General features: G+C 37.2%; 1 protein-coding gene across 2 annotated transcripts in view; it reads left to right on the top strand.

Moving 5' to 3' along the window:
* The first annotated feature begins 2953 nt into the window (after positions 1 to 2953).
* The window catches only part of IMPG1 (interphotoreceptor matrix proteoglycan 1), a 65154-nt gene continuing 48258 nt past the window's right edge, over positions 2954 to 19849 (top strand). The window contains exons 1-2 of one of the 2 annotated variants that reach the window (XM_049818150.1): positions 2954 to 3648; positions 15852 to 16085. In XM_049818150.1, coding sequence (XP_049674107.1) covers positions 3582 to 3648; positions 15852 to 16085 — 301 coding nt within the window. In that variant the 5' untranslated portion in view covers positions 2954 to 3581. The remainder of the gene's footprint in view (positions 3649 to 15851; positions 16086 to 19849) is intronic. The other variant, XM_049818151.1, reaches the window with a different exon arrangement.

Below are 19849 nucleotides of genomic sequence, written 5' to 3'. Positions count from 1 at the left end.
TGGGCAGCAGTAGAGGGCAAAATACAAATACTGCCCAACTGGAAAAGCTCAAAGAGCAAAAATACAATTTGTGTTCTTCATGACAAACTCTTTAAATCCACTATAGGACTACTGCTGATGCCTAACTTTGATATGCAAACCAGAACATCTAAAAATAAAATATTCCTTTTAAAATAATAATTTGTGAAAGATTTTACTTACATTTTAATGTGTGAGAAAGGAGGTAAAAAGCCATTCTTGCTTACAGGTATTATCTTATTTGTTCCTGCAGAGGCTTTTCTAGCCCCAGGGTCATCCCCTCTATTTGCACATATGGAGGCTGAGAGACAGGGTGTGGTTTGGCCAACCTCAACAGCAAAGAAGGGAGCAGAAGAGCTCAGGTTTCCTCACTTTTAATCAGGAGCCTAAAGCTATGCCTGGTGCTTGCTGGCTGCCAGTTACCAATCTGACTCCTATGGAAATAATACCAGAGAAAGAAAGACTTGAAGTTATTTAAAATGTACTTCATAACTATCTATCTCCCCTTCCTGAGGGTGGGACAGGTCTGTCAGGTAAATGCAGCGTGGAAATTATAAGGAAAACAGTTGGCTAGAAGAATAAAAGAAATTACTCAGGACAACTAAAAACAGAAGTTAAACTTAGATGGTATACTCCTAGTCTGATGCTATAGAATCTGGCTTGCTTTTATGGGTAACATGAGTTGGCTGGTGCCCTGATTTACATCCCTACATAGGGTACCTGAAATTCAGCACTATGCATAGCAACATTTAGATCATCTTTATGTGACAATGCCTTGAGACCCAGATTTACTAACAATTCACATCAAAAGTCTTCTAAATGGAGTCCTTGATGTCCTAAACTGTCATTTTTCTGCAAGCAAAGGAAACAGTTTTAGTTGTATTTAAACAGCACATCAGTGTATTATTCTAGATATGTGCAGTGATTCACTGAGGTGACCATTAAGGGGGTCTGATTTAACCCATTTACAAGCACTTATCCTGGGTGAATGGATAGTTTGGCATACAGTTTTGCCCTTCCCATGTCTTGGTAGTATATTTATAATGCACTATTGAATTTCAGTAGAATTTTTTTAATCGCCTCTTTAACAATATATAATTATTGTTGACAGCAAACCAACTAGAAGAAACACTTCTAGATTAATTAACAGTGACCTATAATTAAACACTACAGTGCTTAGAGATGGAGTGGTCCCTAGATAATACTGCTTTAGCTTTAATGAGTGTTTATCATTCTTGTTTGCTTCCACTGTGGCAGTTATCAAGGTTAGTTACAAAATTTCTTAATTAAATGGAAATACATAGAAGGCACTGCCTTAACAGAAACAGGCTTGAAATATTCATGATTTAAGCAGCATCTCAAAGTATGCAGATTCCTGCCCTACAAAAATTTTAGTCACAGTTTATCTATGGAGCTCAATATTTTCCTTAAGTCATACCTTGATGCTAAACAATACTGTGGTGTGTTCAAGGATTGTTCCTGTTCCTTTATCTCTGAAAGATAAGAGTATGTTTTATTAAATGTTTGTCTTCGGCAACATGTGAAGAGCTCAAAAATTTGTTTTTAAATGAAAACTTTGATAAAGGATTTCTGATTCCTGGCACAGGCTTCACTAACAAGTCTCTGCATAGTAATTAAGTAAATCTCTTTATTGCACATTTTCAAAATGTAGTCTGATGCTTAAATTAGATTCCTAATGGAATTAAAGGATCACATTCCTACCAAATTCCATAGGGAGTTTGGTACCTAGGGTGCTCTGAGGAAATAATCTGACTTTCGCCAATCCCACACTTTCAGATGTCTGTCACCAGAAACGGCAGATTCCACCACCCTCAGAAAAATTACTTACATTTCCAATTGCTGCAGATTGAGAGCTGAAGCAACTAAAAATCAGATAACATATTGGGGGGAACTTCATCTTTCAACTATAATATGCTTATAAATGCTTGCTAAAGCTTAGCTGGTTCATAGAGGTAGCACTTATATGACCACACTATATACCATATGATTATGATATATAAAATATGTAAAGACAAATAATGTTACTGTTAAAAAATGACCCTTATGTAATACTCAAATTTTCTCCAGTAGAAATCCTGATCATCTCCACTGTTGTTTTAGATTGTGCTACTGGCAAGGTATTCTTAATTTGGTTTGTTAGAACAATAAATCAATGTGCATGAAACAATATATATAAAGCATTAAAACGAGCACTGAAAATCAGAAAAAGATTGTGAAAATTTAAAAAAGCAGATCTTGTCTGGTCCCAGCCCAGTCTCTCTCTCTGTACTAGCTGGTCTGAGTAGTTAAAATTAGGCAATCTCGTAAAGGGAGGGAGGTTACCATTGTTTAAATCCTACGTAAAAATAGAATACTGATTGGGTTCAAACAAAGGTTATTCTTAGTCTTCTGGGGTTGACTTGTACTTTCAGATTCTTGCTGCCAGTTTAGATACTTCCTATGTTAAAGCACAGTTGCACAAAAATCTCTAAGGTGGACGGACCATTACAAATGACCACCTGGTAGCTTTTTTAGGTGTAATGCAACAGTAAAAACCATTCTGGAAAATAAAAAGTGAGTATGGAACATTTACACATGCCAAATATGTAACAGGAATAGTTATTTGGGAAACTGGAACAGAGCTGTTTGAAAAGTATATTCGCTCACTGCCAATTTTTGGCCTGGTTATAGCTATATGCTTGAGACAGCATATCCCACCACTGTTTCTTACTCTCCCTCTATGCAGCACCTTCCCTTCCCCACTTGTGGTTTGGCATCAGATTGTGCCAGCCCTGAACACTGCTGCAATTTACTGCTGAGTCATCATTTCACCGCTGTCACAGAACATCATCATCACTGCTTGGATAGGAATATTGCAACAGCAACCTTTTGGTATGAGAAGAAAGAGAGGCTTCCAAGACATATGCAGTGGAAAAGCTGAGTATAGTATGTTCTTTCAGACAAAGCTGTCTTCTTCTTCAAAAGAAGTTCCCTGAGTTTTATGATCACTCATTTGGAAATAGCACAATTAGCTCTCCCCGTGATTTTGCCTCCGCTCACATGCTGTACCTCCGGAATGCCCAAAGGATCAATGTTCGAAGGCAATGGGCACTAGAAGAGACTTCCGTTGTTTATCATGGTGCTCCTAAAGTCTTCTGGGGTTGACAGATGCTGCTCCAGAAGGTTAATAAGATGAAGAAAGCTCCTCCAGCTGGACCGTAAGAGGGATTATGTCTGAGCAGCAGATAAACAGATTATTCCAGAAACAGACACTGCTTTTTTTTAAAACTTCGTCACTCTTCTCTTACCACTCCAGTCCCCCAGGCTAGAAGTGTGTGAGTTGGAGGGGTTTGTCCAGCTCTTGCATTCTGGCACCTGTTGCATGCACTCTTTGCTTAGTTGCAATTCAATGCAGTCCAAGGCTGGGGACACCTGAAAAATAATAAGAGGGAAGACATTTGGGGATTTTAGTTCTTTAAGAAAACAAAATTCTTCTACTTGACCGAAGTATTGTTATTTCCTGCATGATTGATCTTGAAAACTGTGAATGATCAATAGACAGCATGCATTTGAAAACTGGATTAATATTTTTGATCATTTGCCTTGCTCTCCAAGTTCAGGGAAGCAGAGGTAAGTTCATATATTAAAGGTTTATATGAATTTACAATGCATATGTTGGAAAAAATAAACTGAAAGATCAGGGTATTTTCACTTTACAGAATGCTTTGTTTGGAATTCAGTGTTTTGACAGTTCAGCTAGAGACCGCACAGTTACTGACATTGCTAAAAAAGTTGGAAAAGGAAACATTGGCAAGATTTCTTATATGTGTTTCCCAGGCTTTATAATCTCTGTAAGAGATGCCATTTAGTTTTGATATACCTGCATATGTTCTGTTATGGAAAAATATAATTTCAAAAACAATTATATGGAAGGGGTAAAATAGCTGAAAGAACATGTAAGTGCTGACATTGTTAAAGATGGTCTGTCACTCTTGAAATGAAAGGAAAGTAGTAAAGTATATCTTTGTATTTACTAGCCATTGTTAGAAACAACTTCAAACTTTTAGATATACAAATTCTAGAGGAATAAACCATATTGGCAAATACACAAAAAATGGCAGTACTAGTAAGGATTACTGTAGTAGTAATAATTGTAGCAGCTAACTATTGCTCCTTTTAAAAACATTAAAAAGTTCACAGCAATTTTAAAGCTTCTTCAACAACAAAAAAGAAAAGATGGCAATGTGATTTTTCCCTGTTCAGTTCCATGTTCAATAGATTTAGAGCTTTGGGGAACATGTTTAATTTGGGGGGAATTTTCTTATTAACTCTTCCATCCATGCTTTGATATTCATATAACTGAATTAAAAGACAATATTACAACTGCTTTAGGCTTGCCCAAGTCAATGACCTCCTAGGTTATGTCAGTCTTAGGCATTTAATTAAATGCAAAGAATGTAAAATGATAAAAGAGAAGTCTTCTCAATAGCATTTAAATATTTGTTGAAATGATGGTGTAAAATATAGTTTGCTGTCAATACCACTTTGAAAGTTTTATTTACACTTTTTTTTTTTTTTTTTTTGGTCTTGCTTTGCACAGATTTTCTTTAGAAAATAAAGAACACAGTTCTTGTATCTCACTGAAATGATGTAAATTTTCTCTAGTGGACAATTACAGTACTGAAAAAACCCTTGGGAAAAAGTAATGTATTAGTTAACACTAGATTTATATTGTGTTGCTCTTTGATTTTGCTTTTTAATTCTATGTAAATAATGTCATTTAATCATTAATGATATTTTGGAAATGTGGCAAAAAGTGAGAGAATGGGTGATAGTTCATGTCTGACAAGAAGAAAAGTTATATCAAATGCACTGCTTTTGCATTTAAGTTGCATATTCTATGATAGAAGGAGATAGCATTAATTCCAGGTAATCTGTGCATGCTTGATGGCATCATTACAGTCCATGTTTATAATTATGAACTGAGAAAGCAATAATGTAAAAAGTGGGGTCACACAGTTTCACCTATTGCAAATTGTGATTGTATGTTACATTACGTTTCCCATAAAAGACCAGCAAAATCCTGGGAGTCTATCTTGACAGAGAGGAATACAGAACTGTATATTATCTCCCTAAGAGATGTAGTAGAAGACTTGGTGCACAGAATGTTTATTAACACTCAGGAAACAATGACCAATGATAAACTTCACATAGCATCTTGCTTATGTAGCAGTGTTGGAATTTTCTCATTTTTGATGGCTTTCAGGGGAAAAAACATTTTTTCTATACGTGCATATGAATGATAATTGGAAAAATTCCTTCCGACCAGTTTTATAAAGTACATGTGGTATGCATAAATGCATAATAATTTTTACTGCCATGTAGTCATGCCATATATAATATTTTAAAACTACATTATCTCAAATATATGCACACAGATCTCAAAAGACTTAAGGTTTGTGTTAAGAAACTTCTTTACCAGAGCAGGGATGTTTCCAGAACTGTTATTTTATGACTTAGCACTAGGGTCAGATACTTACAGAACATGTTTTCAAAAGTACGCAGGCTCTGCCAATACACTGAATACTTACGATCATTAGTGATCCTAACAGATGATTTGAGGCTTTTATGGCTATTCAAGTTTGCAGTACATGTAAACAGTGACAGACTAGGAAATAAGAGACTAAGACATAAAATACTCCCATCTTAAAAGAAAAAAAATAGAGCTAATAATCTCTAAATATTTATAGGGTTAATCAGTTGATATTTTGTTTTCCTCATGAACAAAACTATCTTAAATTCAAATTCCTGATTTGCTCACATCTATATTTAACAAAAAATGCATTAACAGAAGTGGGGCTTGCTTGGTAATGTCTTTTGGTCCTTCTTCCTCGTCCCTATTTTAGGACCAAAAGAGTCCTTTTCCCAGACATTTGGAGGCTGTCCAGGAGCACCTCCAATTCTACAGTAAACAAACAGGAAACTGTAGGTAACAAAATAAAGACTTTAGAGGGAGAGTGTTTATCTTTGGCCATGACTAGTGTCAGAATCCAGGAAATGACCTCAGGACTTGAACTCACACAAACTGGCTCTAACAATGGGAAGGGAAAGTGAGGGGCATAAAACCTTTGTGATGGCAAAAAATCTACGCACAAAATATGGCAGTAGAATAATTTTTAACTGTTGAATTGTAAACCACTGAAACCCCAGAATAACTAGCAAAACACAAAGGAGCTTTGAACTCTCAAAACGATACATTGATGCTGGGTACATCCTAGCGCTTGATACTGAAAATGTAAGGGAACCAGAGAGCCTTCAAGGCTGTTTAGTGTTATTTTTTATTCAGCAAGCAAATATCCGCTATTTACTCAGCCATTCTTTAGGACACAAAGGCTTTGTGTGTGCTCTATGAAACAATTTTAATTCATTCTGACTTAGTCCTTCCCGCTCGGCTGTTCCAATTCAGCAATGTGTTGCAGATCTTCATTACTATAATTGCCCTTGAAAAAAGGGTTAAGCAAACTTGTGCCAAAGGGAAAGGGAAGTCAAAGAGCATAAAGCTTCAAAGAAAGAAAGAAGATAAAGACAACTGTTTTTTGCACTAAGATTATTTTTTGCTTTCATCCATAAAATAAGAATTACCAAGTTAAAGCTAGTTTTCCTGGTTATGCTTGTAAACAAATGAAAAGAACCCTTCCCCCCCCCCCCCCCCCCCCCAAACAAATGTAACACTGGATTATATGTGGGTTTTAATTTTATCTATTTCCTGGCTAAAAGCCAAACTTGAAAAATATTAATTCCAGATATAATCATACCCATACCATAGTGATTAGTGAACTATATGTTAATGAACAGTTAGATGTGTGGGATTTTTTCTCTGAAAATACCTGTGGACAAGATGATTACTATTCATAATAAAAGGTTTTCTCCCTCTACAGGACATTAATTTACAGGCTACAATAAAGTAGTTACAATAAATCTTAACCTGCTAGAAATCCAGATTATTGTTTATGCTATTCTTCATTTCTCAGCTAATTGTGGTGTCCTAGTGGCTTCAGCAGTGCAGCAAGCGATATGACCAACATTCATCAGATGTAGCAAACACACTGTCTTCTTCCCAGAAGGAAAACTACTGCATTTTGATGCTTTAAAATATTTTAAATATATGTTTTCCCCTCTGCTTTTGTACCTCTGTCCTATTCCCAGTCCTTTGGGGATTAAAATGAGTCTTCTGCTCATTCTCTATCACATAATTCTTCAGTTTTTATCAGGAATTAGGTGCACTATTCTGCACATTCCATGTGCTTTGGACTTTGCAAGCCCAGCTGTGTTTCAATTTCTTCCCCTTAGGAACATGTGATATTGAACAACACACTTCCTCAAAAGAAATATCTATCTGTCTGCTTGTATATACATATATACTGGCCTTTAGTCACTATCAGCTGCTATTTACTGGACAGACACTTGTTACCTGAAATACAGTTTTAGTGGGTATATTCCAGGCATACCTTTCATACGTGAGTCAACACAGATCACAGAAGCCCCAGCAGTTTCAGGTAGGAAGCAGTAGTGCACTCATCTTTCATTTTGTGATTTTGTCATTACAGCACAAAATGAAGACAGATCTAATCCAGTTCCTTTCTCTTTCCTCCTCTCGCTCAAAACTAGATCAATTTCATCTAGCTCAGAAGTTGGCCATGCTTAGAGCAAGGAATTGGACTAGGGGACTTCCAGGTGTCCTCCCAACGTAACTTGGTCTATGCAGCTTGACACATAACTAAGTTAGGTAAGGTTAAGCCCAAGTCACTCTCTGTCAAAATGAGATGGTGTAAATTGGCCAGAGACTGTAGATTGTATTGCAGGATGAGCACCCCTAAACTGTGAGTAAAATTGACCAGTTCCCATTACACACGTTCAAGCAGAGAGATGGCTCTGTGGCTTCTGGCTCCTGGAAGCTTTCTCATATGCCAACCATCCTAATTGTCATCATATTTTAATATGGTTACATCAATAAGCCCATTCTGCACTGCAACTCTGACTCACACCATCAAAATTGTTGAAATGTTGATATACATAGCAAAATATCATAGGAACTTGAACTTATGCTGTCTCACTGACTTTCTCAGAGGATGGCTGTATGTCTTGAGTAAGATTGTTTAGGAAATGAATAGCAGAGGTGCTCAAGTGAGTGTTTCGTCACTGCAGATTGGACGCACCCCTCCAAGAAGTACTCAAACATTTGAAGCATTTTCTTGCATCCTTTGATGTAAACCGTATCAGGTAACAGAAGAGCATTTCAGGTCAAATGCTTCTAAGATGGCCAAGGAAACACAAATATATATATGTTTCACATGTCAACATTAAAACCAATCATTCTTTAATGGTGTTTCTAGTCCGGGTCCTGGACCTTAAGCAGATTGTTACAGGATTCAGATGTTGGCAATGAAACAATAAATGGCCTTTGATATTTTCTATGAATTCCAGCAGCAGCGGTTAGTAGAGTTGATGAATAATAAGGAGGATCCTCCACCAGAACTTGCACTTATCTGTCTGAAAGAGATGGTATATATTTCTACCTTAAATGAGACACATGATGTGAAGGAAAACATGAGTTTCCTATGATGCTCTTTCAGGTAGGAAGGAAATGTATCAAAATCACATGTGTTGACTCATAAAGCTTTCAGCATGTTCAATATTTGTGGTAGGTACAGACTGCATTTATCATGAACGTGGATTCATTTTTAGTCAGTATATGACAACTATATTCACAAAAGCAGGAGGATCTTACCAGTGACGACTTATGTTTCCTGCTCTCATCTATAATAGGTATATAATTTAGCATAGTTATTTTGCCATGAATTGTATAGTTAGCATAATTCAAAGATGTTACCAAATTGCCTATTTAGAGAGAGAGAAAAAATGATATTTGTCTGTCATAAGGCCTAAACATAAATTTCATAAGAATTGTTTCAAATTACCTTCTTAGCTTTCTTTCTGAAGTTTGTTGATTTAACAGTTGTGTTTCTCCACTTGGCATAGAAAACCACACAGATTTGAGTGAATATCTGGGAGGAGGGGAACAGCTGAGGCATTATGATACCTATTTTAGTTTCTCAATGTTACCTACCTACAGAAATTAAATTCTTCACACTTAATGAAATTCCAAAGCACATTGGTTGCTGACAACAGTGATCTTTGGTAAATTCAGGTTAATTTAAAGGGTTCTGCAAAAGAACTGTTATCTAATGCTATCTCCTAGCTTTGAATGTAACACATTGAAACAAGAAGTTTTGGGGGGTTTATTAAAATTTAGACATTTACTACTGTCATTGCTATAACATATATTTCAAAATAATTTATCACATTCTTCTCCAGATTTATTTCCATATAAGTTCTGAGGTGTAAATTGTTTCATTATAACCAAACACTTAGTATGTTTAACATAAGGATAACAACAGGAATATATCACATAAGGATTAATGGGAGCCTTGCCTTATTTGAGTACTATGTTAACAGTAACTAAATTCTTCATCTTCCATAAATGTTTAATGGAGCACCATCATCCATTCCTGCCAAGAACCAGGTTTTATGAAAACCCGCCACTTTCCTGAATTCTTAAGGAGGAAGATCCTTGGCACAGATCTAATTCATAACAAGAACATAGTCTTTAAAATGCTAAAAATCACAGAACTTACCTTTTAAGCAGGAGCCTGGAGCTGCTCTCCTGTGCCATAGAGAGCTTGAGCACAGCTTGTGCACATGTGCAGGTGACATTTTGTCATGCTGAATCCAAGCAAGAGATACAGGAATCAGATATACTTTGTCTTCAATACAAAGTCCCCATTGTACCTTTGTGGTACTTGTGCAGGAAGTTTGCTAGTGAACACCAGCAGCTGAACACAAGGTCTTCCAATCTGGAGGACTGGACTTGGGCCACATAGCTCTTTGCCATGATTAGCTACCCAGGCATCATTCCATGTTACTATTTAGTGACATTTAAGAATGGCATTCGCACAAGCCAACATACCAAACAGCAATTACCATGTTCATAATTGTCAATATTCATTTTGAGGACTTAAAATTAATTGCTTTTAATATAAATGCCTTAACACTCTTCCTTTCTTTTAGGAACACGGGCATTCTCCTCTGGCCAGTGTTCACCCTCTTCTGAAGCTAGGCATCCATGTTAGCTCCTTCTCTTTCAGCAGAACATCCCCACGGTAGTGGATACTGCCCTCTTACCCAGCAGCTCACTAGCTGAGTGCACTAAACCTGAAGAAGTGAGATCCATACTGAGTTCTCTCCTGTGCCTCTGCTACCCCAGTTAGCTCCCAGACAAGACCCACTACCCACCAGGATGCAGCAACTGTTGAGGTTGAGTCCCCTCAGCATTTCCTCTCAAAGTTCTTTCACCATGTGCGTTAAAAAATATATTGGACCCAAAGACAAGTACAAGTAAGACATATAATCCTGTGTTTAAGGGCACAGAGCTCTCAGAGATGACCTGAGCCGATTAAATATTAGTATTAATTTTTCTAATATGGGATTCCATACTCTCACATTTTTAAAGTTGTGAGCCTTCACGGTTGTGAAACCAAGCTTGAAAATCTAATGCAAACACAGTCAGAGCTAGTGTCTGGCAAAGCAGCCCCAAACACCAGCAAGAGTACAAGGAAAGGGCCTCTACTTCCACATCTGCATGGGAAGATGGAGGTTGTTGCATGCTTCTCTGGGAGAAGATAGATGCTGCTCCTAGTACTCGTATGGAGGATCTAGGCTGCATTAGATGATAAAGCCATGCCATATTTTAATCTGCCCCTGCTTATCTAAGCCCCTTTAATCCAGTCAGACCCTTCCCATGCAACTGGGACTGAGGCAATGTGACATAAAAAAAAGATTAAAAAAGGAATAGAAGGAGGGAATATGTCATGGCCACCCTGTCTGTCACTGGCAAATGCCATTAGAATTTGGGGTCCTCACTACTCCCATGACAGGAGGAGACTGCCTCTACATGAAGTCTAGGATATTACCCCTCTTTGTACTTTCTATGCTCCATCTGGTGTTTACATTGATCAGCCCTTTCAGAGATCTCAAGATCAACTTTCCATGACTAGTCATCCTTGCTTTTGTTACTGGTTGAATTATCAACACAGGGGCTGTTGGCCCTGCTGTATATTTAATTGGATCACAACAACACATGTATAGGATCTTTGTTGAATTAACCCTCTTTGATAAGCTTTCCTTATCCTATTTCAGCAGTTCCCCTTAAATAAGCCTTGTCTTTTAACTAATAATTATTTTATTGTGCAGGCAATATGTATCATTTATCAATCAAGCATTCTTCTCTATCCTAAGAACATCCACTTATTTTTCAGACTAATCTGCTTTTTCATACATGTCAAACCTCATGATTACTTTAATGATGAATTATTCAGACTTCAACAGTTTTGTCCTGATGTCACCTTGAATTTTGCTGCTGAAACCTTTAGCTACCATACTTTAAATTCTTCTTTTTGTATACAATGACATCTTAATTTTCTAAGGTCAAATAAAACTAAAAGTTTTACATTTCAGTAAATTATTTTCAAATTAATTCTGTAGGTAAATGTTCCTACACAGAGATTGCCTACATTGCTGAAAAAAAAACCCAAACAACCCCCACCAAAACTGGAGTCCTCCCAAAACTGATACTATTAACAGCTAGAAATGAATAAAGCTGTGCAGAAAAGCATCCACTACAGTTATACAAAAAGGTATGAATACAAGCTGCTTTCTCCTGTGTTTATAAAACAAAACAAAACAAAACAAAAAGTTGACCAATTATCTGAATGGTTTTAAACTCTTTTCTTCCTAGAATCCAGTTAAATAATGATGTACATTTCCTTTTTCATCATGCAGATTATTAAAAACACATAGGAACTCTCACCTTTGAAATCTATTTCTCCTGCCTTGGTTTTTTAGTGAGCGTATAAATTTGATAATGCAGGCCTCCAGAGACACAAGGCCTGCCCTAATGCTGAGGATTTCAGATTTATAGTTAGAGACATGAATACCATTTATCTGCCAGAAAACAAAACCTGAAGAACAGTGCTATGCACTTGAGAGGCCTGTATGGATGTCAAAGCATTTTGATTAGGTCCCATATGAAAAAGATTGCTATATCGTATTTTGAAAATTGCTTTATCATATTTTGAAAATCTTTTGTTATATTTGTCTAAGTTCAGGACTAGAGGTCAGGGACTCCAAATTTTAACAATGTCTGACAGTGGATCTGTAGATCATCTTGGTAAAACTACCTTAACTTTTTTCCTCAATATGCCAACTGGAAAATGGGGACAATGATGCAGGTTCTTTCATGTGAGAATAAAGGAGAGTTACAGCGTTGTTTAAGGCACCTTGGAGATTAAGCTAATGTACAATAAAATTTCACCAGACTTTGACAGTTATCTCTCCTTCTACCCTAGAACTATCAAAGAAAACTAAAAATCTTAAACATACCTTTTAAAGGTAAAACTGACACAGTCACCTTTGTGAAACAATGGAGTTAAATTAAAAAAAAGTCAAATTGGGCACAGTAAACACTAAATATATTAATTGCATAAGTTTGTTCCAGAAAAGAGAATGAGAACCAAAAAAATTACAAAAAATATTTATTTTAAGAAAAGTAAATCAGTCTAGTATTATTGGGATTTTTTTACATGATCAAATTATGTACCCCGTAAAATTTGCACCATTCCAGTTTACACAACTATTATGTTGCATGGTAAAATGAAAAGGGATCAACTAATATATATGGGTTCAACTTCATAACAGCACAGGTCTTTTTAGATCAGTTTTTTTCAACTGAGGACACTGAAAGCAAAGCATCTAAAAAGTTGTAGATGGAGGCATAATACAGCAAAGTATATGGCTGAACCATCTGGGAGCCTTAGGTAAAAATTTCTCAGTTCAGAATTTCCACAGACACAGAAGAAAGCACAGGTCTGAGGAATTGTGAACAAATAATGTTTGTACCAGAAGACAGGTTTTCTTCCATTCATATATTAGGGAATAAGTATTGGACAATCATGTGGAGAGAGGGGCTGATGCTTTTTCCAATTCAAATTTTGCTTAAGTTTAGTAAAAAAGTGATTCCAAGAACTGATGGTAATAAAAGTTACTCTAGTAAGGGAAATTTACTAACCACAAGATATAAATGAAATTAAACCTATTACAATAAGCATACTTAAGCAACAGATCCCTCCCACAAAAAAAGGTGGAAACTGAAGGGAAAGAATGAAAAGAAAAAAATTTTTACACCTACCCTGAATAGACTAGCAGAACAGTGATAATTGGAAGCAGATAATGTATGGTCACTTTCTCAGATTGAAAAGCCCAAATGGTGACCCTAACACAGAGAGACTGAAATCATTACAACAATCATTGGAGAAGAATCTCCTTTGTCAGTCTTATTAATAGTATAATTCTTAATTCAAGTTAATGACTTAGGGGCAAATCCTGGGGAAGAAGCAAATCCTTCAAGAAAGGCCTCTGCTCCATACAAAAGCTATCAAAGAGCTTAGTGACAAAATCCTCTGCCCCAGTTGGTCAGACTGCCTGGGCAGCTGGTCTATCACAGTTAATATACCTTGTAAAAGGTAATAGACTTACAACTGGCTACTTTCCATGTAGATTTTTGGTATTTTCTTCTAGAGGATTTCAGAGGTCTGCTTTGAGATTTCAATGGAATTGAATCTTTTGCTCTCACCCCATATATCATTAAAATAATTCAGTGTCTCAGCTGATCCACTGTTTGGCCACTTGTGGTTTCTGATGGACTCAAAGCCATGTTTTCACAAGGGAAATTCCTTTTATGCAGTTTATGGTTCATGACCTGACATGACTGTGGAAAAATTACTTCCATTTTATTTAATGACAAACACTTTATGACTGCATCATCATTTTAAATTACCTTGCAACAATTAGACAGTTATAGGCCTACAGGTTGCTGCCTCTGGCATGTTTTACAAAGCAATATCACCTGTTGCCTTCATTGTATGACTTCCTGCCTTTCATACAATATTCATCATAGTGAAGCAGTCAACTTTCTCCATTTTTTACTTCAAGTACTACTCTTTTTGTAACAGTATGCTTTTCAATTATTTTTCTTTCATCATTTATCTGCCCTTTTCTTTAAACATTTAATTAACTCAGTTCCAAATTGTCAAGATAATGTGTTTTTACCTTCCTTATTTTCTCTTGATTTGCCTAAGAACATGATAATTAGTGTTTGTTATATGCAGCACGACATTTCTTCTTTCTCCAGCAAACTGATAATTTTTTACTCTTAATTTTTTGATGGTATTACTCTCACTGAACTTGTTCCTTTTGAACCCTGCTATTTCCTTTTATTCTTCCTTTACAAGTTTTTAAACCATTCTTCAAAGCAATTTTTTTAGTTGATTCATCAGCATATACATATATGAGGTCTTTCTTACATTTTCTCCCTTGAAGTTTTCCAATTATCTACAAATTTTACACTTTTCTTTCAAAACAGCTCTTTCAAAACGTCTTTTATTCTGTTTACATTTTTCTTTATTTTTCATCCGTAATGACTGTATCAAATGTATGAAAATGCAACCAAAAAAAGGTATGTCCAAATTAACCGTAACATCTTTATTAATATGTATGCAAAATTTTGGAAGATAATCTAAAAGATACTAATTGCTCCTTTCACACGATCCTCCAAAATGCTGTATTTCAGCTCTTTTAAATGTGTGCCTTATATGCTATTTTTATCATTAACATTTTTACATTAAATTTAGCTGCTATGTCACGTAATACTGCATCACAAATACTCAGGAAGTGGAACTGAATGAGTCCTGAATTTTTGTGTGCCTTTTAATATGGGGGTTCCTATGCCTGAGGCTCTTTGATAACTTAAATAGCTCCATAAGTAACAGTTAAGCCTAGATCTTCAATTCCCACTCACTGATTTCATTTTTTTCTACGGTAGCTCTTCCACTTTGCCAGGAATAAAGATCTATTGAGATACAGTGCCACAGCATTCACAACACCTATCATCCGGTGGCAAAGAAACATAATTGCAGTCTGTTCTGATTAATACCTCAGTTTATGTGAGGGAAGGGTAGAGGAGTGCACTGTGCAGTAAAAGGAGGAGACTGGAAACAGCTCTCTCTTTCCCCAAAGACAATCAAACTCCTGTTCAGCTTTTGAAAGAAAGTGTTTCAGGGTCCAGTTCTTGGGATGGGTTCAAGACTATGAACCTGATGTGAAGGGAGATGTGCCCTGAAGCCCAAAGGAAAGATAAGAATATCTCAAAAGGGTGCAGATTTAACGTACAAATACTTCTCATTTTACTTCTAGCACAGACACCTTTTTACACTGTAAGCTGATATAGATATGCTTCACTTTCCCCAGGCTCCAGACCGTTACTTAATGATTGTAGTGTAAATTTCCCTACAGGGTGATACGCTCACAAATGAGATCCTGTAGCACTAAGTTCAAGCACTTAAGTGTCCTTTGTGGATCTAACCCAAAGTTACTTTTGAAAACAAGATTTAGGGCTTCTGAAACTTTTACCCTATGTGTCCTGGGGTCATGTGTTGAGATACAAGGAAATTAGTTACCAGGTCTCTTGAGTCCCAGTTCCCCCATGTGATCTCAAGATGTTTCTCCTCAGCACATTAATTCAGTCAGGGCATTGACACCAATATATCGTAGCAAAAAGGACTCTCAGGTTCATACCCATTTTCCAGACATGATCTTGCATTGGATACCTATTGCCTATGCAATGTATGCTTATGTTCATGCTTACTTTTTATCTTTTCCAGAAATCCCTGATAAAATAAACCGCAGTGAAGCCAAACATCTTGCAGATGCTTCAGGGTCAGACAAAACAGAAAGAACAACAAAGAGGTCCAGAGTATCAACCATAAGGCGGATATTTGACATGGCAAAACACCGAACAAAGAGGTCATCCTTTTTCTCAACTGGTGTGAAAGTTTGCCCACAAGAATCAGTGAAGCAGATTTTAGCCAGTCACCAAGCTTACTATAGATTAAGAGGTAAGATGATGATTGTAGCATGTACTTCCTCTCTGAAAGTATTTCTTTTAATTGAGGAAACACAATAATTTTCCAGAATCTTGTTCTTTAGCTCTAGGCAGTGTATGTGCCATTTGCTTTATGCTTTACTTTTACATAGACAATTAAATGTTACACGTACATCAGCATGGCTCAAGACAGATAGTTACCAGAACAGAATAAAACAGTACACTCAAAGGACTAACGAACTCAGTTACACAGTGTTCTGGCATGGCAGAACGTGAAGACCAAGTTATGTTTGCACTACTGTGTAAAGATGTACTGCCTTTCTCGAAGTGCAGCAGGTACCATCATTGCTACTCAGAATTAATCCCACCAGCTCAAGACAAGTAATGAAACTATTCATTGGTCATTGCACAAATATGTTGGTGTATTTGTAGTTATATAAAGTCTGTGGCAGTGTTGGTATGCTAAAAACACTGCGATTATTGCCATCAGCTCATGCAAAGACCTTAGTCCTACTTTCAGAAAGTCTAGAATGGGTTTTCTGCCCTTTCCCAATTAATTCGCTCCCTCCCCCAATTAATTCGCTCCCTCCCCAGTCCTTTCTTTACCTCCCTTGACCATAGAAAGCCTATAGAGTTTCCACGCCAATTTTAGGGCCCTAGGGGGCACAGTGCAAATAGCCCCTGTTTTTTAGATTTCCTCTCTTCCCCCCTCTACCTCTCCCAGTCTTTCATGCTGTGGCTGTTCCAATTTGTATTAGAAAAATGCATATTTTTGTGCTGCAGCTAGATGGTCCAAAGCTAATTCTAAAATCTAGTCAGTACTCCTGGGATGCAAGTATCTAAGGCAACATCTACTCCCTAAATCAACTTTGCTTATCTATTTGTCCTCTATATTGGTCTCCAACCGTTCACATACATTTATGTAATTTGGCCATTCCTCGGCTCTCTTTCGGGGAACCAGCTAGTTCCCTCTGAAATGAAACCTGGATTTAAAGCTGCAAAAATTTTACTCTGGCAGCTGCTTGCTATAGGCAGCATGGGCAAACTACACCAATGTCTGCAGCCATTCCTATAGATACAAACATATTTGGTATCTGTTGTGGGACTGAATTTCAACCCAATGGGCATTAGACAGAATTGTGAAACGTGTTAAAAAGGCTGATTCAAAAAGCCTTTCTTCAATATTAATTAATCCTGAAAGTCCCTAAAACTCACTGGCACATCCCTCACTGGGCTGAAAACAAGCTATCCTGGGACAGTGTGGTATCTTTGACTTGAACGCAAAGAACTGCAACTATGACATTTTCATTTAAAAACTGATGATGACAGTACTACCACGTTTGTGGAGAGCAGCACATCAGCTGGGATATTGGGCTCTGTAAACCGTGTAGTGCAAGCAGGTTTAAACTTACATCTCCTCTTTCCCAGCAGAGTGTCCTACACTCACAAAATTCTCTGAGTAGGTATCATTCAGATCTTCAGCTGAAGCTGGAGCACTTCCCCAAAAGTAAGCAATAAAACAGATGACCGCAGCTGAATAACTTGTACACTCATCAGGAAAAGGTGTTTCTGGTCCCTTGAATAATTGCACATTTTCCATTACAGTGTCCTTCGTTAAAATCTCAGAAAATCTTTCCTTCAAGGAAAGATCAGAACCCAAGAATTCTGCCCTCCCAGCTGAGCATGCTAATTTACCTGATGAAAGGGGAAAATGAAGGAAAAAAAGTAGCAGTGAAAATGTGGTGGTGCAAGCATTATCCTTGAAACTGTAACTACAGTACAAGCCTTCATGAAAAGATAATCTTGTAGCCACGCTGGAGTCTTACAGCCTGTGCCTATCTGTGGGACAATCTTACCTTCATTTTGTTTTGCAGACATACCCTTAGGTCCGTTCTTTTCTGTATCTAAATCTACAAGACCACTTCCACTCCTCCAAGTCCCATGACATGTTTAGAACTGTAACAGCACTGTGGATTATATCTGTCCTCTAGAGAACTTTACTGCTTCCTAAGAAAAATTACACAATTTTTTTTTACATACTACATATATTTTATGCTTTCAAGAATGAGCATACAACTCAAACCAGCTCAGATATAGGAGCTTAGACAGTTGCTATAGGATAACCTGAGTCTACTGTGGCCCTATATCAACTCTGAAATAACACAGCATATCTTAAGTCCCCATGAAGGCAGTCCCTCATGCATGGAATCAGCTACGATGCCTCCTCAGCTGGCCATCTGTCATGTTTATTTGAACCCTGGTAACTGGATTACTTTTCATCAGATAGTATATCTTTATTCAGCAGTTACTGCTCAGAAAAACAGATACCAGAGAGTTGTAAGTGAGAAAAAAAGATGATAGAAAGTAGCCTTAACTGCTAGCTCATAATGAATAAATCTTTTCAAAAGACAGCCTGTTCCTTTTTAATAATCTGACCACATCTGCTCCACATGCAGCTGCTCTACTGGGAGGGCAGGTCGTTCCTGAGGTATTATTGAGGTGCCCTAACACAGCTAGGTGAGTACATCCCTACAGCAAGTTTAGAGAACACCTAGAGAAACTGCACTAATTTCAGAGACACTGATATTTTAGATAATGCAGATAATTATCTCTAAGTCAAAGCAGGTATCAAGTGCTGACAATAAATGGCCCATCTCACAGTAATGAACTTTGCAAAGTAAAGTGCTAAAGGCAACAGCTTTTAAATTGCTAGCAAGTTTTGTAAAAATGGTTTTCCTAATATGTTTGAAAATCCCCTTCTCTAAAAGCATTTAACTTTAAACAACATTTTGAAAAAGCATGTTCCTTCACCTTGAGTGAATGTACATTATATTTTCACAAAGCCAAAAATACAGCTGACTTTTTTGACTAAACAATACCAGAGGAATCAACAAGTAGTGACAGAGGCAGTCATCCACAAATGGGAAGGTATAGCAACAGCTGAGAAAAACTACACTCATTCTGTTCAAAACACATTAGTTCTAGCAGCCATCGAGCCATGTTGGTGATCTTACACAACTGAGTTCACAGACCCTGCAGAGGACAACCTGCGTGCATAGATATTTCTGCAGTTAAGCAGGAAAGTCCATACAAAACAGCACTTCCCGGCTGGTTCTGTGCTAGCTTGAGGACTCTTTGGACCACTCAGGGATTTTAAACACGACTCGGGTGCAGCCAGGATTCATTCTATGTTTAGTTTGTGGCTGTGTGAAGTGACTTAAGTGAAACCCAAATATTTTGGGTGTGGGGAAGGACTGGTATCTGAAATCCAAAGACATATTAATATAGTTAGTCAGATAGGCAGTAGCTGTCTGGAGAAGGGAATAGTTTATCCTCCAGAATCTTTCAGAAATGGTTTCAACTTACAAAAAAGAGGAGACTTCAGCAAGATGTTGGTAAAAGTGCACTCAGAAGTATAGCCCCACCATCTGTCACTCTCAAAAACTCACTTTTGCAGACATATCCAAGACCTGTGTTATCAGAATCATCAAGGGAAAGTAAACCCTATAAAGTATTTCTGAGCATTTTATAACCTAGCTGCTGCTGCTTTCTCCCCTCCCTCATATACTCATGCATGTCATGATCCTCACTCACAGTGCTGGAGAGCAAGGTCTTTGCAGCAGGAACTTAACTTTTACAAGTTTTCCCTAGAAAATAAATCAAGAAACTGGATGCCAAGCCCAAATATACATTCTAATGTATTTTGTAACATACTACAGGTGAACTTCATGGCTTTCTTGCATAAGGAGTGAGCCAACAGAATATGTAAAAATATTA

The sequence above is a fragment of the Accipiter gentilis genome, chromosome 15 (genome assembly GCF_929443795.1).
Source record: "Accipiter gentilis chromosome 15, bAccGen1.1, whole genome shotgun sequence".
NCBI lineage: Eukaryota > Metazoa > Chordata > Aves > Accipitriformes > Accipitridae > Astur > Astur gentilis.
This window is presented reverse-complemented; position numbering and strand designations above follow the sequence as displayed.